The 26,971-nt window shown below is 41.3% G+C and overlaps 2 protein-coding genes across 5 annotated transcripts in view; both read left to right on the top strand.

Moving 5' to 3' along the window:
- The window catches only part of LVRN (laeverin), a 42,135-nt gene extending 33,396 nt beyond the window's left edge, over positions 1-8,739 (top strand). For 2 of the 3 annotated variants that reach the window (XM_080574910.1, XM_080574911.1), the window contains 4 exons: positions 1,575-1,745; positions 3,745-3,885; positions 6,416-6,491; positions 8,023-8,739. In XM_080574910.1, coding sequence (XP_080431036.1) covers positions 1,575-1,745; positions 3,745-3,885; positions 6,416-6,491; positions 8,023-8,169 — 535 coding nt within the window. In that variant the 3' untranslated portion in view covers positions 8,170-8,739. Of the gene's footprint in view, positions 1-1,574; positions 1,746-3,744; positions 3,886-6,415; positions 6,492-8,022 lie in introns of those variants that run through there. The other variant, XM_080574912.1, reaches the window with a different exon arrangement.
- A 2,187-nt stretch (positions 8,740-10,926) lies between these two features.
- ARL14EPL (ARF like GTPase 14 effector protein like) lies at positions 10,927-21,457 on the top strand. 2 transcript variants are annotated; one of them, XM_080574934.1, is made up of 6 exons: positions 10,927-10,936; positions 14,926-14,992; positions 15,785-18,964; positions 19,371-19,490; positions 20,915-21,054; positions 21,231-21,457. In XM_080574934.1, exons 4-6 carry the CDS (start codon positions 19,380-19,382, stop codon positions 21,451-21,453), a joined length of 474 nt encoding a protein of 157 aa, XP_080431060.1. In that variant the 5' UTR covers positions 10,927-10,936; positions 14,926-14,992; positions 15,785-18,964; positions 19,371-19,379; the 3' UTR covers positions 21,454-21,457. The 2 variants fall into 2 exon arrangements, with proteins under 2 accessions (XP_080431060.1, XP_080431059.1); XM_080574933.1 differs by lacking the exons at positions 10,927-10,936; positions 14,926-14,992; positions 15,785-18,964 and having other exon boundaries at positions 18,983-19,490.
- Positions 21,458-26,971: the final 5,514 nt, after the last annotated feature.

Here is a 26,971-nt window from a genome sequence, read left to right as displayed (position 1 = left end):
ACTCCCAGCAGGGCTATCAAAATCCCTGCAGCTTGCATTTTCACTTCTCAACAAGTGATGTCTATCATCCAGAACACCCGTCTCTCTCCCTAACTCTCACTAGACCTTCATAGTTTACGAAGTTTATAAATTATTTGTGTCTGCATTTTCCTTTGAATATTGCTGTCGTATAGCCTTTCCTCTGACTAATACTCTTTCTGTTTTTGCTGGTATTGACTCCATTTTCTCTCTGATTGCCTAGTGAAACTCAGAGGATTTTTTCTTAAGTCATATTTAAATTTGAATTTTCTGCTTCTGGTTTTGTGCCTGAAGAATGGCTTTTGTGACCAGAAACTTGTTTTCTTTTCCAAGTCTACCTCCTGATGTAATGGAAAATAGTTTTATAGCTCTACTTACCACCTTGGTCTTATCTAATGCTATGCAGATTAACAGTATGCTATTGGGAGGTTAAAAGTTTGGTTTGTAGCAGTGAGACACATTCTTATACAGGGAATTAGTTCAAAATAGCATTAAAGCATTTTTAGATAGCTTGCAATAGTAGAGTAGTAGACATGTTGCTAATACTGGAAAGGGTTGATGTGTTGTAGTGTTAAGTGACACGTCATTGCCACAGGAGAAATTTTCTATTCAGCCTTTGCACCTGAAGTGCAGTGTTACGCTCAAAATGCTTGCATTTAGTTTCTTTTATGAATGGCATTGCCATGTTGAGGATTCTCCCCTGAAGTCTGAGTAATGGGTAGGTGCTTGTTGCATGGAGAAATGTCCCTTCTGTTTCCATTTGTGCTGCCCATGGCTCTTCTTCCTGGATGCACTCACTGAAGACACTTTCAAAAGGCTTGTCTGGACTGATTCTTACCGAGTCATAGAAGTACAGAATCATTTAAGCGGGAAAATACTCTTAAGATCACCAAGTCCAACCATCGTCTAACAGTAAGAAGTCCATCAATAAATCATATCCCTAAGCGCCACATCCACACATCTCTTGAATAACTCCAGAGATGGAGACTCCACCACCTCCCTGGGCAGCCTGTTCCGATGCCCAACCACCACCTTTTCTGTGAATAAATTCTTTCTGATGTATAATCTAATCTTCCCCTCATGCAACGTGAGGCCATTTCCTCATGTTCTATCACTTGTCTCTTGAGAAAAGGGACCAACACCCTCCTCGCTGCAACCTCCTTTCAGGCAACTGTAGGGAGAGATGAGGTCTCTTCTCAGCCTCCTTTTCTCCAGACTAAATAACCCCAGTTATATGCAGCTGTACCCTCTTTAATGGTGTGATTGATACACTAGCTGAGATGTGCAGGAGTGGCATTGACATGGTCTGTACAGAAACTGACTTGACCCAACTGCCTAAAATGAATAGTTTTTGTTTTGCCTTTAAACTGCATTTTTGTTAATATTTAAATCATGAATAAAGCATCAAATTTAACAGTTTTGTTTAGACTGCTAATTTATATTTTTCTTATTGTGCATCTTCTAACTGTAACTAAACATTTTTTTCAGTTATGTATCAATTGCTTGTTTTGACTTCATAACAATACAGTACCTTTTAACCATATTTTGCTTTGCAGAATTCCCTTTTTAATTAGAAGAACGGTCAGTTGCTATGGTGTTGCACTGGGAAGTGATAAAGAATGGAATTTTGCATGGGAAATGTATAACCATACTGACTCCACAAAGGAAGATAAAGACATCCTGCTCTCTGCCATGAGCTGTGCCAAAGAGTCATGGTTGCTTCACAGGTGACCTTGATCAAAGCGTATCTTTGTGGGTAGAAATCACAAGAAAACAAGTACTGCACCGTACAAACCTGGCAGAGGTTTACCTGCTGCAGAGCCATGTGTCTTAATATACACCACTGTCAGAATCTTAAGAGTTTTCTTACAGGGAAAATATGATAGTGCATATACAAATGGTCATTCTGCTGGTATAACATCCTAGATGTCATTAATGACTGAGAAAAGGACTTCCCAAGCTGGTAACTAGTGTGCCATGTCTAACACTACCAATGGACATGTCAATATATCTAAATCTCCTTTTGAACTAAAAATATTTCTTCAGGTGCTACAGCAGATTGTGACAACACATTCCATGATATTGCATGCTGTATGCACCTTTTTTGTATATTTTATGTAACTTTTGGTTTGTTTCCTGTCATTTTTTAACTTTGAATCCATTGGCTGCCCTTGCTCTCTGCACTGTAAGAAACAGAATATATAATTTGCTTTGACATTTTTCTTCACTATTTAAGATTTTATATCATTTTCCCATAACGCTTCTCCCCTGATTATTTTATTTTCAAGCTGAAGTTTCAAAGCCTGTATAGCCTTTGCATGGAAGCCAAATCATCCATTCCTAGGTGAAGGATGAAAATGAAAGTAGACTAGCTAGTATACTGTTCACTACTTGAAGTGTAGACTGCCACAGGGAAATCATTTATTTAAATTTCCAGTTTGGAATACTGTATTTATTATCTTTCAGTGACATCCATGTAAAATCTTTTCACTTTATCAATAAAAAGATGTTGAGGCTGAGTTCTGTAATATATCGTGTCCACGTTGCCTGAGGAATATCTCATAGGACAGAAGTTTGCCAGTGATGATGGCCTAAAGAATAATCATCCGAGCATTGGCGTAAACACAGTGGGTCTAAAGCTCTGAAAGTAGTAGAGGTGTTTCTCCTGCCAGCCACCTGCCCCTGTGATGGTGGTCATTTGAGAAGGCAGAAGAGTTATGTCTGAGAAGATGGCCAGATGGATGGGGAAGACATGTCTGAGCGGAGCTATGCTATTTTCCACCTAACCTATGGCCCTTTGGTGACTTTATTATTGGCACAAGCTAGCAGTGGTCCCTGACAAGCTGTAAGATACATTGTACTCTATACAAAAAGAAAACACCATTTCAGGAAGTTGTGATGACCTTGTTTCTTCCTGTGCTGTAGTAGCTGACAAGGCAATCTATATTTCTAAATGCCACCCTGAATGTCTTTTGGGTTGAGGAACATTCAGCTGGGCTTTTCCTGGTCCTCATTACAGATTTTCCATTTGGTTAAGCATACTGGTGGCATGCAAATGGGAGAAACCCAGCTCATCTCCTCTACCAGTAAAGTTTTTGATACTCTTTGAGAAGATTTTTTTTTTTTTTTAATAACAAAAACCCTTTGAAAGCAGGAGACTGTAAAGTAATGCTTTTATGCAATAAAAAGAAGAGTTATTTACTTTTCAAAGATGATCAGTCACCCACTACCATTGACATCAGTGGCAGGTAGTTAAATATTTCTGAAGTCATGGCTTAGTCTGCCCAAGAGTATCTTAGATGCCTTGTTGCTACAGCCAGTCCCCTCTGCACAACAGTGTAAGTTACTGCTACCTCACTTTCTAGGCTCTGTCTGTTTGGAGATTTTTCCAGAAACTTGGGAGCAGTTTCTCCTTCCACAGGGTTGTCTGGTGGGAGTTGTTCTCTGTATTCTTTCTGTAATATATACAAAAAAGTCAAATGTATTTGCTGGTTGTGCTACACCCTCATTTTACTGAGAAGTGGGCAGCCAGTGTGCAAGACCAGAGAATTTTACCAACACAAGGACAAAACTCAAGCTGAATACATGGCTCAGAGCGACTCCAAGTTTGATCTAACTTTCCACGTTCTGGTATTTGGAAAGGCAAGAATTGTCCTGAACTGGTACATATTTCCATGTTATGACTGTTGAATAGCAACTGATAGTTATAAACTTCTTTTCTAACAGATACTTGCAATATGGACTCAGTGATACATTATTTTCTTCTAACTGTACTTCAATCATCATTTCATATGTGGTGACGAAGGACATTGGGCACCGAATAGCCTGGGACTTTGTTACAGAAAATTGGCCACTTTTAAGTGAAAGGTATGGTAAGCAACTAAACCTTTGGTTTCTCTTTATTTCTGTGGTTCTTTTTACTCCTTCCTTCATCTTGCTGTTTGAGATGTAAAATCCAGATACAGATTTTCCTTTCAGAGATGATTTTTTTTTGGCAATGATTGATGCAATTCCTTATGTACACAGACCAAGGTTTTCAGATCATCAGGTCTTAATGTCAAAGAAGAACTCACATCAGATACAGAATGCTTTAAAATGAGCCTGTTTGTGACTGTCTCAGTGCTTTTAAGTGTAAAAATTTCTAGAAAATCTGACCCTTACTTACCTACTTAAATGGTAAGCTTTCCCGTTTGTGAGACATTGAAAGATAAAAATCCATCTCTCAGAGTACGCTTAATATGTGCTTTGTAAACACTGGTAAAGGGAACAAGTAAGCAAGAGATAAGTGAAAGTATGAGTTACTATCTTTATGACTAGCTGCCATGAAATCTATAGTTCCCTGCTTCTTGCTATCCAGGCAGAATTTCACACTGAACAGAACAAACTTTCAAAACAGGAATATCCTCATGCTTTTACTGGTTTGGAAGAGCAGAAGAGAGCATGGTTGAAGTACGGTGATGGCTCTCTGTTGCAGGTCCTTTGGATGCTGGATGATAGAATGCCAAGAGACCATGGACAGAGTTTGATGAATTTTATTGTAATTATACGCATTGTCTACCAATATAATTAAGCTTGAGAGGAATATGAGCAGTATAAGCATAAGCAAAAAGAAAAGAGATAAGCCACTTGCTGTGTAGGCAAAGTACAGTACAGTTAATGAATACTCTTACGTGCTGATAGGCAACAGTTAGAAAAGTTGTTGAACTCTCATGTCCTCCATCATGACGTTGGACATCTGGACCAGCCAGTGAGAGCTACCCCAAGATGGGGCACTTTATTTATGGGATGAAGACTCAGTGCCAATTGCCTGATTGACAGGATGACATGAGTTATATCTTTCACATAAGGGGCTGAGAACAAAGCTAGGCATGTTTTGGGTAGCTAGTGATCTGTAAATACGATAGCCTTTTGATGTCCCCAAGGAGAATATTGTTTAGACTATCACGCGATTGATCACAGGTGCCTTTGTAAAAGCTGGTTATGCAAACACATTATACAAGTGTTCCCACTGACCCATGCTCTGTCTATGGTCAGGAGCGTCTCACCCCGTACACTAGCCCTGTAGACAAATGTTTTCAGGAGCCGTAAAAGGAGCAAAGTGATGGTGGAAAACTAGAAGCCAAGAAAATGAGTAAGAGTTTTGAAAATGAATAGACCTGATGGAAAGTGATGGAACAGGATTAGCCTCCATGCTAAGAGCATAACATTGAACATCACAGATGAAACCATCATTGACCTGACTTTTGTTCGTGTTTTTATTCAGGCTGCTTGTAACATAATGTGAGGCAACATAGGCTTCCTGTAGGCAACTGGAGAATCTTTCTAGTTTATCTTTTCCACTGCATAAATATAAAGGTAAATTTCTTGCTACACATTCAACCAGACAGTTCCACAATCAGGAGAAAAATGCATAGCTTGGAAAAAAAAATGTTCCCCCATATACTCTAGAAATGGGTTTATCCACTAGCATTTCATAAGCACAAGTCTAAAATACAAAAGTAAGACTGCAACCTCTTTTCCAAAGACAGCCCCCTCTCTCTTTTTAGAGATGGTGGATTGGATCATACAGGTTTATGAGGGCTTCATGGACTAGTAATACTATTAATCACTGTCTTAAGTCCTAACCCATCTCCAGCCTACCTGCACTGATGCAGGTGAATTGCACATGAGCTTGGGCTATCTGCAAATATCTTTAATGCCTGCTAGAAGACTCCCTCTCTCCTTGGCATTTTTAAATACAAGCATAGCTGTGACATCCATCTATCCTGCTATCTTTGGTGGCACAGGAGACCCTCAGGACCCATTTGAGGCAACAAAACTAAGACCAGCCATCTGTGAGCACTGAAATGTGTAGCTGTATTGCTAGTTCTAGTAAAGGCAAATTATAGCAGGTTTGTGTCACACCAGCTTGTTCCCTTATAGAGCTTTTAGCTGTTCCATACTGTTGAGAAATATGCTGAGAAACTGACATGTCATTTTCAAACAGAAAGAATAGTGTGGATATTAGCTTTTTACACTGTCCTCAAGACATGAACAGAAAAACCAAGCTGTTAGAATCGTTATTGCGCAGCCTTTCTGGATGGGTTCGTCTGCATGGACTCACAAAAGTTATCTTTTTTAAGCCAAAAATTCACGTTACCAGAGTAGAAATACCAGATCTTACAGGAAAATGAAAATGAAGAGTAATTGGTGTGTTTCATCGTGTTCAAATGTCTAAACTGAACTTTAATTGTGCTGCTTTAAAAGGGGGGAGGGAGTATACAACTGCAAATTTCAGCTTAGTTGGTATTTTCAACATGATAAATAACAAACAAATAGTAGGAATATTTTCAAGTGAATTGAAGTTTAGTGTTTTTGCAGATATGCTCATGGAAGGACCTTTATCTCAACTTTACAGGTATGGAAAGGAATTATTGCATGATGTATTAAAAGTCATGGGAAGATTTGTCAATACAGATGTACAGATCCAAGAGGTAAATGAGAAAAGCAATTAGTTTCAACTTTATCTTCAGTCTGAAAATACAGCTTTTTAAATCTCATTTCTTAAAGACATTCAGGACATGTATTGTATGATGTTGTGTTGAAATGCTGAGAAAAATAATACCTCCTCATGAGAAATAAATCTATGGACATGCACCCACAGCTCTGAATCTTTGCATGCAGTCGGTTATTCACCATGGCATTAAAATGAGCTTTTGCACAGGGATGGTTGTTGTCCAGCTCTGTGTGGTTGCAACACACGAAGTTGTCTGCCCATGTGCTGAACAGATGGCCTGAACACGTGCGATACAGTTCTTTCCCTTCGTCTGCATGGCAGCTCAGATGAGCCTGTGAACAACAGATTCTAACTGGGCTGATCTGTTTGTAAAAAGGGGATAGATTGGGTCTACCCTGCTGGTGGGTAGAAATCTGTGGAATATGGTTGTAGCTTCTCTTTAGGCTATTCCCCACAATAAGACCTCCACATATTAGTGTCTGTGACGAATGGATAACCATCACTCGTATCATTCTCTTTTTCTTGTTCTTTCCTCTCCACTCTGTCTGCCTAGATTCTTTCCAAAGGTACTCTTTATTTTTCCTTAAGAGTTCAGTTTTTGTGCTGTCTGCAGGTGATCAGCACACCTGTGCCAGCCTTGAACTACAGTTCAAGTAGCACATTTTTTTCTGTAATGACAGATTCTCACGAGTATCTGTCATTGCAGGAAAAAACGTGCTTTCCTTTTTCAGCCATTGATTGATGCATGCATAGATACAGAAAGCAACTGAGAATGGATGGTTAATTAGAAGAGCAACTCAGTCAGTTAGCTCCTAAAATAAAAGAAATCTCTCCTAAAAATGCATGAACTAAAAGTTTTTCATCTTTTGTACCTCAGGGAAAAGTTAACTACCTGTGATGACAAAAACAATAGTCCAGTGTCAGCCTTCCAGTTAACTTTCAGATTTGGAATAGAGTCCCAGTAAATATCATCAAAGCTGCCTCATTTTCACCTTTAAAATCTGTCTGTAAAGATAACTTTCTCCATAATGTCCATAGGCAACTTAACAAAAGTTAGGCTGCTGGCATGTTAGGTTGTCATCTGTGAGGCAGACAGCTGCCTCATTTCTCTCATTGTGCACCCCCCCCCCCCCCCCAATATCTGTGTACATTTCTTTGCTATTAAGTCCTGGCTTGTCTTCTGCTCTTTAGATTGATGGGAGAGACTTCTTGCACTGTGATTGTAGATGAGGCAGCACAAGAGTATTCTGCTCCCCAACTAGTTCTAGACACCAGTAGTAGTGAAGCTGGCTGCATTTGGAAGGATCTTTAGAAGGATGGCAAAAAGGCACATTCCTGGTGTGCAAGGAGCTTTCCCACCTAGTGTAATCCGTATCCTTGCCTTGTCCACTCTTTACTCTCTGCAGTCTTTCCCTGTTCTATGTACTTCTATGTCTAAAGTGTCTGTCAGATACATGGTTGTTTGATTCAAGTGAAATTACATGGACTAACCTCATGTGTTTATTCAGTTGCAGGTTTTCTATAACACTACACTGGAAGAGGATGAGAGAGTGACTGCTACTCTACTACTGGAGTTTTCAAAAATTGAAAATATGGAAAGGAGACAACTTCTAACTAAAGTTGCTGACTGGTTACATAAAAATGTAGATGATTGACTTGGGAAAACAATTTCCAGTATATTTTAGTGTGTGATTCACTAGCATTTTGGTATTCATTTTAAGATGTAATTAAAGGTAAAGCATATCTTTATGAGTCCTGTGGTTATCTTCCCAACTGGAAAGTTGGGCTAAACCAATTCACAAAGAAAGATTCTGATTTCAGATCAGACATAAGATAAGTATTTTCATATTATATCTAAATTAATTCCTTACTAGATGAGTTGTTTGTAGGGATGCGTTGCTAATAATAACCTAACACACAGATACAGCCCTAAATCCTTTTCTTTTTTTTTTTTTCTGTCTGAATATCAGAACAAAGGGTGTGGTACAAATTTTTGGCAAAAACAAATAAGGAAGCTGGAAAAGCTTCATATTTTGTTTTGCTTATGATCTGCACTGTGGCCTCCCGCAAGTCATTTCATCTGTTGCTCTCCAATTCTGTGTTTGTAAGATGCAAAGGGGATAGTAATTTAGAACAGTGTCATGAAACATAAACTTGTAAATGGCTTCAGAGCTGTGGACAGAAAAGGAATAAAGAAATATCATATTTTAAGTATAATAAATGGATACCTTGTCATTAAAACTTTATTTCTTCTGAGCAGATCTGTAAAGGTTTGTACTGAAAGTGTTTACATTCACGTTCATGTTTGATTGGGAATGGGCTTTTGAAGAGCCCTCCCTGTTGTCTCTGTTCTCATGCTTTAACCCCCAGGACAGTCTTAGGGTACACAAACCAGATTCTTTTTGGAAGAAATTAAACGAGGAAATGATGAGCTCTTGGGGTGCAACCAAGAGGCTCCACCATCTGATGGTCATTTTTTTTTCATGTCCCTAGGGTATGACTAGTCCAAACTAATCCCTTTGAAACATCACCAAGTGTTTCCATTCTTATGGCACAAATCTGTATGCTAATTTAGACACAGGTTTAATCATCTTGCTTACTCAGTGTTTCAGACATGACGGACAGAATTCAGGCCTTTAGAGTACTAATACTAGCAAAACATATTAGCTTGTGGTTAAAGAATTATGGGCTCCTCAGTTCAAGCAATTTATTTATTTGTGTGGTAATAGCATTATGACAAAGCTACCTGTACTGATGCTCTGGTTAACGCAGAAAACAGTGTTACATAGAAATGTAGGAAACCCAAGAAGTTCAGTACCACATGGCCAGCAGACAAGGAATGAAACAACAGGCTTGTTGATACAAAGAATTTTTCACTGGTACCCTCTAAATGCACTTAAGGAAAATGTTGCCATACTGGCTGCAATGAATATTCTTTGCTTCTCTGTGGTGCAAAACAAACCTTGTTGCTGCTGTGACACTACCCAAGGATCCCTTTAACATTTGGGCATTACCAACTGGTGCAGCCAGGTTTGTCCTGAAACTATTTGATCTCTTTAGCAGTTGATCCAGTTAAAGGTAGTGCCAAAGAAAATTGCGTGCAGTCTTGAGGGTTTTCATCACGCTGATTCAGACAGCAGACCCAGTCAGCTAGGCTATGATAAGTTGGAGGGGTTTTACCTCAGTATGTCCCCTGACTCCCATTAGTCATTCACTAGTTTTGCCTTATTAGCCATCAGATGGGCTAAGCAAAGCATCAGAAAGTCATTGTTCTAAGATTTATGGACTAAAGTTTCTGTAACATTTAGCCTGTAAGACCAGCATGTTCAAACCATTTCCTTCCAGCTGTGAGCAACCACTCATCCTCTCTAACCACTCCCCCCTTTCCTTATTATTCTTTTATGATCTTTTCTTCTTTCTACTGAAGAAAAATCTTAATTGAAAACAACAACAACAACAAGCACCATAATATGTAAATAAGGATTAAAACAATTTTAAAATAGAAGTTATTTTCAAATTGGCACTCCTGACTGATGTGTGCCTTTTGGCTGACATTCTATCTTTCAGACTGCAGCTGAACAGTTTTCATGACAGAGCAAAATGGTGAAGGTGATTTCTGAGCAAGCTGGCTGTGTAGGAGCAGACCTGCATCTCTCTTGCTTCCAGAGTCCACACATTTGTACATGGTGGCATCAGTATCTGTATCATAGCAGTTCATGCTGCCATTGAGTACAAGTTGAGCATAGATATTTGGGAGTGGCAAATGGGAGCTGCAGCAAGGGAGGGTGAGGTGGGTGGGAGGAATCCAGGATGAGCTGGAAAGCTGCTCTATTGCAAAGGGAGTTGAGGTGAAAGGAAGTTCATTGAAAATGATTATGAGGACATGGATGGGAAATGAGCTTTTATAGTACTTACACAGGCTGTGTAGGTGTTATGGGGCAAGCAGTAGTGAAGATGTGGGGGTGTGTGGGGAAATTTCCAGAGAGAGGAGGTGTCATTAATAGGGAGGATGTATTCAGTAGACCCTTAGGCAAAAAACACAGATATGATGGTAAAAGATTAGCCTTTTGGCTTATGTCCTGCTTTCTGCCCTGAGAGAGTGTAAGTCAAAAAGTTAAGCTTGTTTTGACTTCATGGCACACATGCATGACTGGCCAGGAGTCTCAAGGGGAATTGGCAAGGATGTGGAAGAGAGTGTGCAGTGGAAGGAGTATGGGACCTGACAGAATATTTGGGAAGGGAGGATGAAAAGAGGCGTGAGGACTATGGGTCCAAAGAGGAGAGATGATGAAGAAGGAAGTGAGGGAAGCTGCAGCAAGATCCAAGGGGAATGAGGAGAATGCGGTAAAGATGGAGATGCTCAAGCTCTTCTTGAGTGTGTTGGATGCCCTGCTTCCTCACCCCAAAGTAACTCAATCTGAGGTATTTCAAAGGATTATGTTGTGTTCTCTCTTGTTTATTTAGATCTGGGTTAATAATCCCAGCAAAGGTATCCCTGTCCCAGTGTGCGTCACCCACAGCTCCTCAGCAGTGTCTCTCCCCAGGCCTGAGTTGCCCACAGGCCACAGTCCCCTCACAGGCATTCATCCTCCAGCACCAAGCACTGCCAGACATCTACCCTGTGCCACCTGTTAAATCTCTCCCACCAGCTCATCCCCCCTTCCTCTCTGGCACCCTGAGGAGCTCTTGGGGCAGGTGAGGAGAAAGAAATCAGCTGTGGAGCCTGGGCAGTGAAGCACAGGACCCACGCCACCTGGCTATGTAAATAGAGCGTGTGGACAGGGCAGGAGGACCACCCTGATCCTTTCAGGGTTGTTGTGAGTCCCAGAAAAGGTGGGTATGGGGTGGGGAAAAGGGGACCCAGGCTAAGGTGTCATGAACGAACAGTGATGTGGCCTCTCCACACTCACATTGTGTAGAGAGACTCTCAGAGCACAAAAAGAGCTGTCACATCCACACACCCTGGCCCAGAGGTGCAGGGGCTCTTCTGTAGCAAGGACAACAGGCTCTGATCTTTCAGGCACCATTTTCTTTCTTGTGATGTTATCTGAGGGAAGGACCTGAGAAAGTATGGTGGTCTGGGGTGTGGTGGGCTGGCCTGGACCAGCTGCCATATGCCCAACCTGGTCTGTTTCACTTCCCCCATACAAGAGGACCAGGGGAGAAAATGATGTGAAAAATCTTATGGGTCAAGACAAAGGCAGGGTGATCAGTTAGTGTTGTGGGCAAAAACAGACTTGACTTTGGGAAGATGAGTTTAATTCATTGCCAGGTAGGTGGCTGAGAAACAAAAATAAAAAAGTCAAAATAAAAGCAACCTCCCCCCCTCCCCCTTCCTCCCAGGCTGAACAAATTTGCTCCCTCCTCCTCCTCCCTGGGCGATGCAGGGGAATGGGGAGGAACAGTTGTGTTTGGTCTGTAATGGCTCCTCTTTGCAGCCCCTTCCTCCTCATGCTCTTCCCTGCTCCTGTGTGGGTCCTCTCCAAGCACTGCAGTCCCTCACAGAATATGTGCCTGCTAGGAGCACCTCCTCCACCCCTTCTGCACTGACCTTGGGGCCCTTGTGGCTGTTCTTGCTTTTGTAAATTTTAATTTCCTCACTCTTCTCTTTGCCTGACTTTTTCACCCTCTCCTAAACACTTTCCCAAAGCTCCACTTGTCCTGCTGTGGGGCTGTTGGAGTCAGTTGGAACCAGCCATGACCAGCAGTGCAGGGATGTGCCAGCCACCACCCACCGAGCTCCCTACAGCTCCCGCTGCCAGCATCCGGACATGTGTGGGTGGTAAAGGGAAGAGATAACCATACAGGAGGGTGGTAAAAGCTTGGCAAAAGTGGCATGGCCTGGGGTGGCATAGCATGGCATAGTATGGCCGTGAGGGAGGAGCAGCCATGCTGGCAGTTGTGGAGGCCATGGGCCAGAGGGAGGAAGCAGGATGACCCTCCGCCAGCAGCAACGCAGGGCTGGTGAGTGCTGTGAGGAAAGGCAATGAAGCCTGGTCCAGGCAGCTCGCCTGAGCTAGGGGCTTGTTACGGAAAACAAGAAAACGGTTAAGCCATGTCTCTGCCTCCGGGCTTGAAACACCACTGGTTGGGAGGAAGCAGCCTCTTTTGCTGCCATGAGGCCAGTCAGCGGCGGGGTTGTGGACAAAACTTGCTGATGCCAAGCTGGTCTGGAGGCAGGATTCATGGCTCCTTTCCTGGGGAGAAAGGTGTTTTGTTCTCCCCTGCTGTCTCACACAAACCTTTCATGACCTCTTCTCACTGACATCTCAGCCACTAAATGATCTCCCAGCCCTTCATATACTTCTTTTCTGTCAGATGTTCTACCCACACGCCACCCCGGTGACTTGCTGATTTGGACATCCAAAGAATAGAAAAGAGACACAAATATCTGACAACCAGTTTATAAAAAATGGATGTGGGGCAGCTGGAGAGATGAAACATCATTTTTCAGTCATAAAAATGAGTTTGTAGTGATCTTGTCCCAGCACTTTTTTTTTTCTCTTTTTTCCCCACTGAACTCCTCACCTGTAATTACATTTAAACAATGAAACCACAGAGCTCCAAGAAACTATTTACAAAAAGGGTAAGGTCATTACACACTCATTTTTAATGCTTTTAAATCCAGTTTCTCCTTTCCAGCTTCCCCTTTCCTGCTAGCTTCAGGATACAGATGCACTCAGGTGCATGAGAAATACCAGCAGAGGCAGTATTCAGTCTGCTTATCTGATGCCGTTCTGAAAAACTACCAGCAGCAATCTGTTTCCAATCAGTTGCAAATTTTTTATTGCCGTTTAATGGTGGAGGAAATTTGCACTGAGGAAAGCTGACAGTGAAATGAATAATTCAGTTTGCCTGCAGAATAAAGCCTGTCCAGTGTTGGCCTGGCCACTGAGATACTTGCATATTACTCTTATCTTTTGGGTGATGAAACAGAAATCTGTTTATATATCAGCCAATAAGTATGGTGCTGTGTTTTAGATTTGGAACCAAAACACTGCTGATAACACACCAATGTTTCAGCCCTTGCTGAGCAGTGCTTGCACACAGCCAAAGGCTTTTCAGCTTCTTATGCTGCCCTGCCAGTAAGGAGGCTGGGGGTGCACAAGGACCTGGGATAGAACAGGGCTGACCCCAGCTGACCAAAGGGATGCCCCATAGTACATGACATCATGGTCAGCAATAAAACTGAGGGTAAAGAAGGAGGAAAGAGGGGATGTTTAGAGTGATGGTATTTGTCTTCCCAAGAAACTGTTAGGTATGGTGAACCCTGCTTTCCTGGAAGTGGCTGAACACTGAATGAATTCCTTGCTTTGACTTGCATGTGCTGCTTCTGATTTACCTATTCAGCTGTCATTACCTCAACCCATGATTTTTCTCACTTCTACCTTTTCAATTCTCTCCCCCATACCACTGTTGGGGGAGTTAGCGGGTGGCTGTGCGGGGCTTGGCTGCCTGCCAGATTTAAACCACAACAGACAGATATCCCAGAATGTAAAGGAAATAAACAGTGGATGTCTTCAGACTGAGTCTAGTGCAGTAAACCTGGTGTCTGCTCTCAGTGAAGTAGCCCTGACTATCTGGCATAGGTCATGGGTCCCCAACAAAAAGAAAGAGCTGAGCTAGTGACTGCACTTTTGGAGGACTTTGTAACACATCAGATAAGTGTCATCCAGTAGCTGTTAGTGCTATACGAAGAATGAATCTGTTGCAAAGCAACCTAGTTAACATTGGACGGACAATGGTCAGGAAGCATATAAGAAATTTAATGTATTTGGATATCTGTAATTGGTTCCCTCCCCTGCCCTCCCCTCGCCTCCCCTCCCCTGCCCTCCCCTCCCTTCCCCTCCTTCAAATAATAGGGATATTTGCGTCACATCTCCCAATGCATATTTGCAGTCACTTGCTCATAGAGGGGAAGACTTGGCTCTGTAGGAACCACTGGGAGTTTTGCCACCAGTATCATCCCTCTAAATGTCACCAAAAGCTTTAATGTATGTGTATACCCTCACTCATAGCCTAACACACTCAGTACCAAACTATTCTGAGTAGATTTCAGGCTGCTAGTTATTATCTGCCATGATTAAAAAACAAACAGACAAACAAACAAAAACTTGGTAACTCATGAACAAAAAGAAAGTTCAGAAGTTCATACAGATGTATAAGTATTAGGAGGACACCAAACTGAAAAAATGAGTTATTAAACATAGGGTGGTTTAATAATACATTTTGAGTTTGTAGAGATATTAATTCCTCTTTTCTGCATTATATGGAGAAATCAGAACAATACTGAAAAATATGCAGGAAAATAAAACAGGTGGTATTTTTTTGTTTGTTTCTTGTTGTTGCAGGAGTACCTTGGAGGTTTTGATTTTTCTTTTCCCCTGAGGGATTTCTGTTTTATTTTTCAGGACAAGGAAAACAGTCTGTGAAACAAAACAAGTGTATGTGTAGTATCATTTAAATCACCCAGCTAAGGTATGCTGCTACAATGTTTTTTTGGTTTTAAAAGTGTTTGGAGTGAAAGAAAAGAAAATATTAAATAATAAATTTACTTGCCCTCAGACTGGGTTGTGAAATGCCTCAGAGAATGGATGGATGCAGCTGATGAAGTTAAAAGGACATTCTGGACTATTTGTCTAAGCACAACAGGAGAATTTATAAGACTTGACAGCTTTGGATGTTCTTTAGGTTTTAGTAACGTTCTAGGGAAGAGCAATGAAAGCCATCAATGATTGTGGCATGCTGGCAATTGGTATCTGGAGGTAACAGGAGGAGCCTGAATTGTCTCCACTGGGAAAATAAACAATCGTGAAAGGCAGCAAGCTGAACTGTGAGGTTGTGATGACAGTGTAGCTATTATGGAGCATATTTATTTGGTGACTTTTGACTATTGGAGATGGCAACAGAATCCAAACATTTTGTCTGAAAGGTATGTGGTACAATATTGCTTTGCTGCATCCTTGTCCTGAAAAAAAAATCTCAATTTTTGTAAAATGCAGTGGTTATTACAGTTTTGTCATTTAGTCATTCTTTAAGATAAAAAGCTTATACATTTGCTCTGTGAAGATACAACAGATGGAAGTAACACATGAGGACTCTCATTCCAGCTTTTATTGTTTCTCTACTTCCACTCTTTGTGAGAAGTACTACTTAAAAGCCATAATTAATGAGACAGGAAGTGTGAGGTTCTTTAAGATAGTTACCTGGCACTGTCTTCAGTCTGCTTCTCTGGGGAACGTTATTTTGATTATTTGTCTTCTGTTTCAGTCACTGTGGGGTTGACGTCATACTCTCACTGTCAGAGGAATTGTGCAGCAGGAAACCTGTGCTGTGACAGCCTCCTTCTCTGGTAAATACATGAGATTCTGGAGAAGCTCCTTTCTCTCTTGTGGTCTACTCTGAACTGAGCATATCCTCTTCAGAACTACAGTTTTTCAGAAGGTGAGTCTGGCAGATCTCTTCTGCCTATTGCATGATCACCTGCAGGTGCACATGATTTTTAAATTCTCTCTTAGGGTTCTGTTAAAGGACCACTTCTATGTATGGCTGAAAGGTTCTTGGACTGGAAGGGAAAACTCATGACGATTAGTTTTATTTTACTGGGAGAGGGTGGGATTTGCTCCACCAGACTCTTGTCACAGAATGGGCCACTCTGTCACCACAGAGCAATCTCTGTCACCGCCAGAGCAAACTCTTGCTGAGCTGCAGGAGATGAGACCTATTTCTTCATCTGGTCTACGTTTCCTTGCTGCCTTAAAGGCCATCTTCTGAACACAGATGCACATTTGGGGGTATGAGGGTAGGTGTACCCTAGTTGGTAAGTGGCCTTGCCACATCAGGGCAGCTCAGCCCACAGCTGATTCTGAGGAAGATGAATTTATTCTCATCCTTAATTAGGCTGTTACCAGATTTCCTATAGAGATTTCAAGATGCATATGAAAATGTACCACAAACCTGACTGCTGGTCTCAGACCACAGACATCTCTGCAGAACTACCTTATGAAGAAGATGTGACCATTGAAATGTCTCAGTCTAGTCCATGTGGGTATAGGGTTGGGCCGTGGGGACAGCACTTTGTTTTGCCCTGGTGAAGGTGAGGAACATGGTTACAGATCCAAGCCATAGGCTCCCTGGAGTGAAAAAATGCAGCTTGAAAGCAATGTGCATTCACTCTGGCAAGCCCTGCAGAGATACTAGCTGTAGGCTGCTGAGGTATCTGGAATGGTGGTCATCACATTTCACCAGCTGAAATATTTAGACAGTGCAATCTGCAAGGATCATAAATAGGAATATTAAACCCTTGAAAGAGCAATACAGGAAAATATTTTCCTTATGAAAATCATAAACAAATGCAGTTCCTTCCAAATCCCAACATCTTCTGAAACTGTTCTCTAAACAGAAACATCTGTCACTTGGATAAGACCAAGTCTCTTTTAATATAACACAGCCTCTGATTTTCTTCCTCCCCTAATCTGCTTTTAGCTTTGCTTTTAGCTGTGCCAAGAATCTGTGTTGAAATTGCCATTTCTCAGCCATATGCTGCAGTCACAGTGGTATTTGGAGATGTGGATGATCACCCCCAGGAAGACCTTGTTCTGTTCAAGAGATTTTGGAGAGCAGAGTGTCTGGGGGAGGAAAAGTGCAACTAGTGGCTTTCCTCTAAAGACATCAGAGTTGAAATCTGAATGAAAATGACTAGAGTTGAATGCATTGTCCCTGGATTATCACTACAGCCAGACACAGTAGACCAAAATCTTCCTCACATTAGATGGATAAACAGTGCTTCAGGAAAAACAATCCCTTCCTCTGGATAATAAGGTTTTGCAGACTTGAGAGTGGATGTCTGAGTTTCATAGTCTCCCTCTTTTCCCCATCCTTTCCCTCCTGTCAGGACATGATCTGGAGGAAAATGAGTCCTGTGGGCCTCACCAGTTTCTAAATCTTGCACAGTTTCCTAGTCCCTTAGTGTCTTTCCTGGAGATTAAAATTTAACACTTTATATTTACAATTATGTGGAGACAGATATGTGCTACATTTTCTCTGCAGAATATATTCACTGAGCAGCTGTGAGGGTATTTGAAGTACATTGTTTGGAAAAAGACATGGCCTTGTTCCTTTTCTGCCAAGATTTTAGAAGTGGCTTCTGATATGGGATATTTGGCTCCAGATAAATGCTAGGACCTAGTTTCTGAAGGGGTCAAGTATTTACAACACCGAAAGACACTGGGGAATTCTGCATGCTTACAGTGGTAAGTGCTGATGGCTGTCCTGCTCCTGACCCCTCCACAGCATAATAAAGCAGACAAGGATGATGCTCATGCATACTGACAAAGTGCTTTGACAATGTTAAGTGCATGGTTGGACATAAGATTGGATATAGGAAGAAAATCCTTATCAGGACTCCAGGATGAGTGCAAACGAAGACCAGTGTTCACTTTCTGTGGAGCGATGGCCTTCAATCTTGTTTTATTTGTGGATCCCTAGCAAATTTCCAGGGAAGAAGGCTCTCCCATATAGCAAATGCAAGTTGCCTGTTAATAGCTTTTCTTTTCTAAGCCTGTAAAGATACCCGAGTGCCGTGACTGAAACTTGATCCAGAGCATCCTGTTGTGAAGAGTGTCACTGAATAAGATAAAGGGAAACCCTCTCTGAAACAGTTTGAAGGCTGTTCTTTTGCCTCTCAAAGAAAGTGTCACCTCCTGCTACTACAAGCTCACTTCTTTCTTATTGCTAATCCTACTTTGGCTGTCGAGAGGTACTAAAATCCTGGACTCCTCTCCTGCTTCCCACAGAGAGATGCTGGCCCTTTGGTAATGGTTAAGCAAAGATCTCTGGAGCAGGGCTTGGGCAACAATCCTAATGCGCAGGGTAACCTGGCAAAGACCCCTGTGCTAATTGGCAGAGGCAATGGGAGTGACTGGGTAGCACCTGGGGAAGGGTTAGAGGAACTCCAAAAAGAAGGTTAAATACTCTTGGTGCTGCCTGTGGTTAATGCAGAGGCACTCGAGTTACATACATTGTAGCAAGCTGTAAGCAAGTGGCTTCATAAACTGAGTAAAAAGAAGTAGTTAACATCCATCCTGAACAGTTGTCACCACCGTTTCTGTGTGAGAGGGAGGAAGGAGATGGATGGCGTTTGCAAGGCAGACTCACAGAACCCATAGTCCTTGTGGGTGCTTTGTTGGCAGACTGAGTGATGCACTTTTTTTCCTTTAAACCTAAAAAGCTAGGTATTATTACTATTATTAGTTATTATTATTATTAGGCTTTATTTATAAGTAAAATCTCTTGCAAATCTAATGGCTGAGATATAAATGTCAAGAAGTTTTCCTCTAGATAATCAGCTGAAAGCCTTCAGAAACACCCTCCCCACTCCAATCAGCCCGCCCGCTCATTTTTGGAGCATTACAAAAAGAACTGCAGCTAGAACAACAGTGTCACCTTCTGGTAAGCAAAACGACTGCTCGTACCTTCTGTTGACTTCAACTCCACTGGACACCACGGATGGCTTGTGTGCTTTCAGTGAGAATACCGCTCCTCACTTTTACATTAAAGGTGACAACGCGGTGATGTGCAGTTAGTAGTAGATTCAGAGAGGACAGAATTTCTTTGAGTTTTGCTTAATGACGAATAATAGAATGGCTTTGGTGATACAGCTCTATATTATATTATTTTAAAGCAGTTTTAAAATCGGGGCTGATACTGAGCCGCATTTTGTTATGTGTTTGGCGTTGGTTAATAACACATAAAAGTCTAACGTGGATATCACCTACTAACCTTAAAATGTTCACTTAGAATTCTGAGATTCTCACACTTTTGTACATGTCTAACATGTATGTATGTATTTCATAAGAGTAATCAAATGAGTGATCACATGGAAGCAAATGACAAGAAAAGCAACTCTGGCCAGGAAACATCTGCAGAAGGAAATGTCTCTCCTGCTAAGGACTCCACAATAACCCAAAAACAATTGGTATGATTTCTCTAGTCCCATTTTGTTGTCAAGATCCTTGCCATTTGCCTTCAATTTCTTCCACGATTATAAAAATAAAAAGCTGGACTCACTAGGAAAATATCAGTAACAATAACAGTAAAATAGTCAAGTTTTCAGGGCAGTAAGGTAGAGGGCTAGGAGTACTTCAGAGCTCTAAGTAAATGTGAAAGAAAAAAAAAAGTATTCTTAGAGGGATAGCTTATGATTTGTTTCCAACTTGAAATCACATTCTTTATGATTGCAGGCCATGATGATACTGGAATATATCTTCTGCACCAAAAATCTACCCCACACTCCAAAGCAGAAATGTATGAACAATGTAGGTGCATGAGATTGCCCAGTTGGTTTTCACGAGAATTCAACTGAAGATGCACAGCACCAATGACCTGTAGTAAATAAGTGCATTCAAGTGCATGTATATTTCTAAATCAGTAGATTGGACTGAACTGCCACTATTTTCTCCATGAGAAACAATGAAGGAACTCAGCTGACTGTGAAAATCACTGTGGATTCTGAAAGGATCAACACCCTCCACAAAACCAAGGGGTGGCAACTCACCTCCATTTTTAAGATAGAATATCAATTTGTATGTACATTTATGCCAGTGCATAATGAATTATAACTGAATATATAATGTCCACAGTCATTGTCTAAAGAGAAACTGACACAAAGCCCACGTCTGTGATGACTTTAGAAATGACTGTCAACATACGTGGGCTATGTGGAATCACTGGAAACAGTTGAAGTTTTAACCTCCAGAACTATTCAGCAGTTTTAGATAAGTGCGAACCTGAATTCCATAAAACATTCAAGAAAATACTCCCTCCTATATCTCAGAAAATGTGTCTCTACTAAAGGTGTTTAGTTTAGCTTCTTTACTTTTGTGTGTGCTTTTCTCTTAGTCACTTGCCAAATGCTTTCTTCCTGCACTAGCTGCTCATCCACACATTTCCCTTGCCCCCAGACTGTTTGAACAAAGCAGTTATAGGCACCTCAGTGAAGATAAGGGCTAATCCAGTTGAGATATTTATAATTATACTACTTGTTTTTACATAATCGATGAAGTTGAAGAAAAAATATGTGATTTCTGCCTCCCACAAGACAACTTTCAAACCATGGCACTGTACCTGAGCAAGAATCTCTATTCAGTCCTGACTGTTCCCTTTCCTGTTAGGTTCTACATTCAGTCAATGGAATAATCAATTAACAGCTAGACAAGCAAAGATTTAAAACAATGTTATCTTAATTTATGTTTTTTGCCTCACCTTCCTACCTGTGTTTTTTTGAGTTATCAAGAATACTTTTATTGTCATTTGGAAGACAGTGAGGGCATTTGCTAACTAGTAAATGTTTGTACTACCTACAAAAATTTTTGTAACTTTGCTCTTGTTTGTTTTTCTTAGCAACAAATTGAGAGACAACTAAAATGCTTAGCTTTTCAAAATCCAGGACCTCAGGTAGCTGACTTCAATCCTGAAACTAGAGAGCAGAAAAAAAAAGCACGCATGTCACAGATGAAACAAGATTTTTTTTATAAGCCCAAGTAAGATATAATTTATTACATATTTTTCTTTTAAAAACAGCTAGCATGCTGTTTACTGAATATAAATGGAATTAATAAAAGCATTAATATTTTTCAGAGAGATTTCTTATTACACGTGAAAGCAGTTCTGGGAAAACAAGCAGTCTCTAATAATTACTTTTTCTTTGCTGTTGCAGAATTATGAAGAAGTATGACAAACATGGCCGGCTCCTTTGTAATAACATCGATTTGTGTGACTGCCTGGAGAAGAACTGCCTGGGTTGCTTCTATCCTTGCCCCAAATGCAATTCAAATAAATGTGGACCAGAATGTCGCTGCAATAGGAAATGGGTGTATGATACAATTGAGACTGAAGCTGGGAATGTGATCAGTGCTTTCCCATTTTTTATCAATGACTGATTTTGTTCTGATAGCTTTTGTGCCTGAGCAAAGTTCTCATTTCTTCACATTCTATTAAAGTATATCTTGACTTTTTGAATTGTCTCTAGTGAAATATCTGGCAGTGGTGTTTGTGCTTCTTTATTGCTGCCTACCCATCATACTTTAACCTTTTGCATTAAATAAAGATATGCATTTCATTATTCCACAGCCATGTGAGCTTTACTGAGGCACCTAGTGAGTTCTTTCTGAATCCTGACTTTCTTAAAATGAAGGTGTGTGGACTGCTGTGGGCAGACAATTTTCTTACCCTGGGGAGCAGAACAACATTTCTTGTAACCATTTTTTTTTCTTGCCGATCTCTCTGCTTGTGCATTTACTCAGACACATGACACATCCTTTTGTGAACACTTATCCAGGTGCCTTTCCCTTCTGATGCATTCATGTCTTGTATAGATGAAGTGGGAGTTATTTGAGCTAACACTGTCTTCTAAAACTAGGTCACCCAGTTATGTTTCATAATATATATATACTGTGTCAACCAGTATACAAAGAGGAGGAGAGTGGAAACTACTTTGCAGCTGTTTCTTGCTGTGTCCAGGCTACAAGACTGAAACCAACATGTTTGGTCAGCATTTTTTTCCCCTCACCAGCATATGGTGCACTCTCCTCGATCAGTCGTTAATTATAGCTCACACTGGAAGTAAATGGATTAGATATTTTTGCCTCTGGGCAGAAAAAGTCTCTTCAGTTCCAGGAGTCTTCTCCTTGCTACAAGACATTACAGATTTCAAATACCACAACAGACACCCTGTCTTCTGAGGAGGTAGCTATTCTCATTCATAATGGGCACTCAGGGTCTCTTTCACCATTTTTAAGGAGTGAGGATCCCTCACTTAAGGAGTGAGGATCTTGAATGATGCAGGTTGCCCCAGGCCATCTCAAATTGCATACTGTTAGGTGGGGGAATCATTCTCTGGGCCCACTGCTTGTTTTTCCTGAAGCTGCTCTCTAAATTTTGGATTTGGTAACATCTTTCTTCCCTAAAAGAGGCTGTTGTCTGTGGACAGAGGCCTCCTGGTCTGTGGACAGAGGCCTCCTGCTCCAAGATACAGGTATCTCCATGTAGAAGAAAATTCCTGGATCATACTCCAAAAATACCTTAACATCAGAGCCTACTTCTGAGTTGATACCTCAGAAAGATTTTTTGTCCCTTGCAGATAATTACACTTTAATACTTAAGCTTGTAGCATAAAAAAACACAGTACCAAGAAACTTACTTAATAGTTATATCTGCTATGGTGGTTAAAACACTCTATATTTGGCACTCAAATCTGATCCTGTTACCTCAGATACCTCCCTGGTCCCAAAGTATCCTTTGAGCTATACTAGGAGTCCAAGAAGTCCACGACTACCTCTGAACTATATTCCTTTATGGTAAGTGGAAATCTTGCCAATATATTCAGGTATGTCAATGGTTTCTTGTTCTAGGTGTGCCACAAACTCCTTCTGAACTTGACAGAAGAAGCAGCTGAAGAACATAAAGATGACATGAAGATGTCAAACTTTCTTTAGAACAATGTGGACAAATTTGAATGAGCTTTTAACTCTTTCCAGTTAGAGGCAAAACAAAACAAAATGTTTCTCAAGTGAATTCCTGTGGTAAAGTTACATTTTAAATTATATGTGTAATTTGATTAAACCCCACATGTAAGTATTCAGAATCCTGTTATTAAATTAATTAGTGTTGCTTTATGTTTTTCACACTCCATCAGAATCATGGTCGAATGCAAAAGGTGAGAACACTGTCACTAACACATTCAATGCAAGCTTGAAAATATTGGAAAAAAAAACAAACAAACACAAAAACAAGAACAAAAACCTGCAAAAAACAGAAGTGAGAGCCAAGACAAGGATAATGAAAATAAGAGAAAGTTGCAGAGGCACCTCTGCTGAGGTCTGGGAGTGACTCCATATTGTTGCAAGGAATGGCCCTACTAACTTTTCCCCTATTTTCAAGTGGACAGCTGATTGTGAACAAATATAACCACTATTAGGACATTCAGCCACAGGGAGGATAAGGAAGGAAGAAAGGGAGGAAGGAAGGGAGGAAGGGAGGAGGAGAGAAAGACCTGTGTCACTGTTGTGATTTAGCCCTGGCATGCAGCTGAGCTCCACGCAGCCACTTGCTCACTCCCACCCAATGGCATGGAGGAAGACAACTAGAAAGGTAAATGTGAAAAAAACTCATGGGTTGAGACAAAGCCAGTTCAACAGGTATAGCAGAAGCCGTGCAAATGAAGCAAACCAAGGAATCCAGTCACTGCTTCCCATCAGCAGGCAGGTGTCAGCCACTGCCAGAGAGCAGGGCCCATCACACATAGCAGTTCCTTGGGTAGAAAAACGCCATCACTCCACATGTCCCCCGTTCCTCCTTCTTTACCCCAGTTTTATTGCTGACCATGACACCAGGTGGCACGGGACATCCCTGTGGTCCATTTGGGCCAGCTGTCCTGGCTGTGTCCCCTCCCAGCTCCTGGTGCACCCACAGTGTCCTCGCTGGTGGGGCAGCACCAGAAGCTGAAAGGTCCTTGGCCCTGTGTAAGTGAAGCACTGGTGTGTTATCATCTGTATTTTCCCCACAAACACAAGGCACAGCACCACACTTTATGAAGAAAATTAACTCCATCCAGCCAACATCAGGACAGTCACGCATATGCTTATACTGATTGTGAAATGCAGTGGTAGATGCACGTATATAAAAATAAAAGAGTTCCCACGTCCAATAGGTTTCAGTAGGCAATTACCTAATGCCACAAATGGTGGCTACAAATAAAATCCACTAGCAGAAAAGGCAGAGAACATTTCTTAGCCTCTCATGAAAATGTCTGCTCTCCAGATGACACTAGATCATCCTTTTACTTTGTAAGATGGCAGTCTAAACAGAATGTTTTTCCTTAAGGAATAGGTTTGTTTTAGAAAGCTAGTGTTTAAAATGATAAGGGAAGGCAGGTCAATGAACTGTTCCATAAGGTCTGTCATTCCTCCTCTCTCTAGATTATGCAGGTTAAACAGTTTGTGACACTGTCAGTTTACTTAGCATACCTGTTCCTTGTTCATGTGGCTGCTTTTGCTCACCAGTGATCCCACAGTGGCTTAAGGAAAGATGAAAGCACAGGTACATATTAAAGTATAGTCTAGCTAAGATACCATCCGTTTGTCTCGTGCCTAAAAATTGATTCAATTTAATTCGAATTCATTGTAGCTAGCCTCCAGTTTATTTCTCTTGACTGACAGTCAGTGTGCATCTGGAAGTAGATATTCACCTTCTGCTTTCTTAGTTGTTATCACTACGGTGAAGTATATGTCATATAAATGAATAATGTGCTCCTGTACAATTTTTGTGAAGGCAGAGATGTTCTTTCTCCACTAACCTCCCACATGCTTGAGCATTGTGTTATTGAGATGCTTTTGATTCCAAAGACTCCACTGCACATCCTCTGCCATTTACAAACTTGAAAATTCAGATAAAATGACAGAGCTATAGAGCTATGAACATAACCTTGCTGTTTTGCCTCATTTTCCTGTCAGACTTTAAGCTAGACAGACACTGAAGACAAGCAGCATTCAACAATTTCTCTATACTTTTAGATATAAGAAGTCACAGCTGTGAGGAAAAAAAAAAACAAACAAAGCCAACCAACTAAAAAACAAAAAAAGCAGCTCTCCTTGCATATTGCAAGGAATACTTAGAGCTGCTTCCAAAACAATGGCCAATCTAAACAAAATGTTAATAAAATTATTATTATATGGCTCAAAGTGGCCACAATGAAAGCCAAGGCCATTAAGTATTATGCCTTTGGATGTAAAGATGTGCTAGAGAGAAAGACCCCTTGAGGTTTTACCAGGTGAGTTAGAAGATGGGAGTTTTGAATAAGTCAGCCTATCCCCTGTATCACAACAATCACCATCAAGAGAAAAAGAAAGGTTATTGTCATAGAGGAGTCTCTTCTGAGGGGAACAGAGGGCACAATATGCTGTCTGGACCCAACCCATAGGGAAGTCTTCTGCTTCCCTCGGGCCTGGGTCAGAGTAAATAAAGGGGATGTTGTTGTGGAGTCTACTATAGGCCACCCAGCCAGGATGATGACACTGATGAATCATTTTTAAGGAACTCAGAGATACCTATAGATCAGCCACCCTTGTCCTAAGGGGTCACTTCAATTGCCAGATGTTAACTGGGAATACCACACAGCTGATACAAGCGGGTCCAGGAGGTTCCCAAAACACCAGGATGATAACTTCTTGGTACAAGTACTTAGGGAGACAAGTAGGAAAGGTGCCCTCCTAGATATATTGCTTGTGAACAGAGAAGGTTTCATGGGCAAAGTGGCGATTGGTGGCTATCTTGGCCACAGTGACCATGAAGTAGTCAAGTTTAAAATCTTTGGTGATAGAAGGAAAACTGCCACCAAAACTTCAACCGTGGATATGGGGAGAGCAGACTTCAGGCTGCTCAAGGAACAGTTAATAAGGTCCCCTGGGAAACTGCGTTTGAAAGCCTTGGGGTCCATCAGTGCTGGTCAGTTTTTAAGTACTACCTCTTAAGAGCACAGGAACAGGCAATTGCAAAATGCTGAAAGTCAAGCAGGCAGGGCAGAAGGTTGGTCAGGCTGAGCAGGGATCTTCTAGAGCTTAGGTAGAAAAAAAGTGTACAGCCCCTGGAAGTGAGGTCAGATGACATGGGAGGACTAGTAAGATGCTGTTTGCCTCTGTAGGTGACAGATAAGGGTGAGAAAATTTGTATTGCCAAGGCTCAATTAGAGTTGAAACTGGCCAGTACTGTGGGGAACAATAAAAAGTGTTTTGTTTTTTTTTTATACATATATATGTTAACAGCAAAAGGAAGACCAGAGAAAACATTGCTCCGTTACTTGATGAGGACTGTCACCACACAAACAGAGATGTAGACAAAACAGAGACCTTTGCCTTATTCACCTTCTTTGCCTTCTTCACCTCTGTCTTCAACACCAATGATGTGCTCTGGGATCCCAAGTGCCCTGAGCTGGAGGACCATGACTGCAGCAACAACAAACTCACAGCCAAGCCCAAACTTGTGTGGGACTTGCTGCTCCTGCTGGATGCATGTAAGTCTATGGGGACTGATGGGATTCCTCCCAGGGTACTCAGAGAACTAGCTGATGATATTGCAACACCTCTCTCCACTATTTTTCAATGATCTTGGGAATCTGGAAAGGTCCTGGTCAACTGGAGGCTGGCAAATACTCTTCCAATTTTCAAGAAGGGCAAGAAAGATCCTGGTAATTACAGGCCTGTAAGTCTCACTTCAGTGCTTGGTAAAATTATGGGGAAAATTATTTTGGGACTTATTGAAAAACACCTGAAAGACAATGTGGTCATTGTCCACAGCCAACATGGGTTCATGAGGAGAAATTTCTGCTTAACAGCCTTAACTTCCTTAATGAAAAGGTCACCCATCTAGTTGATCAAGAGAAGCCAGCAGATGTCACCTTTTTGG

This window comes from Anser brachyrhynchus, assembly GCF_964034855.1.
Source record: "Anser brachyrhynchus genome assembly, chromosome: Z".
NCBI classification, from domain to species: Eukaryota; Metazoa; Chordata; class Aves; order Anseriformes; family Anatidae; genus Anser; species Anser brachyrhynchus.
This window is presented reverse-complemented; position numbering and strand designations above follow the sequence as displayed.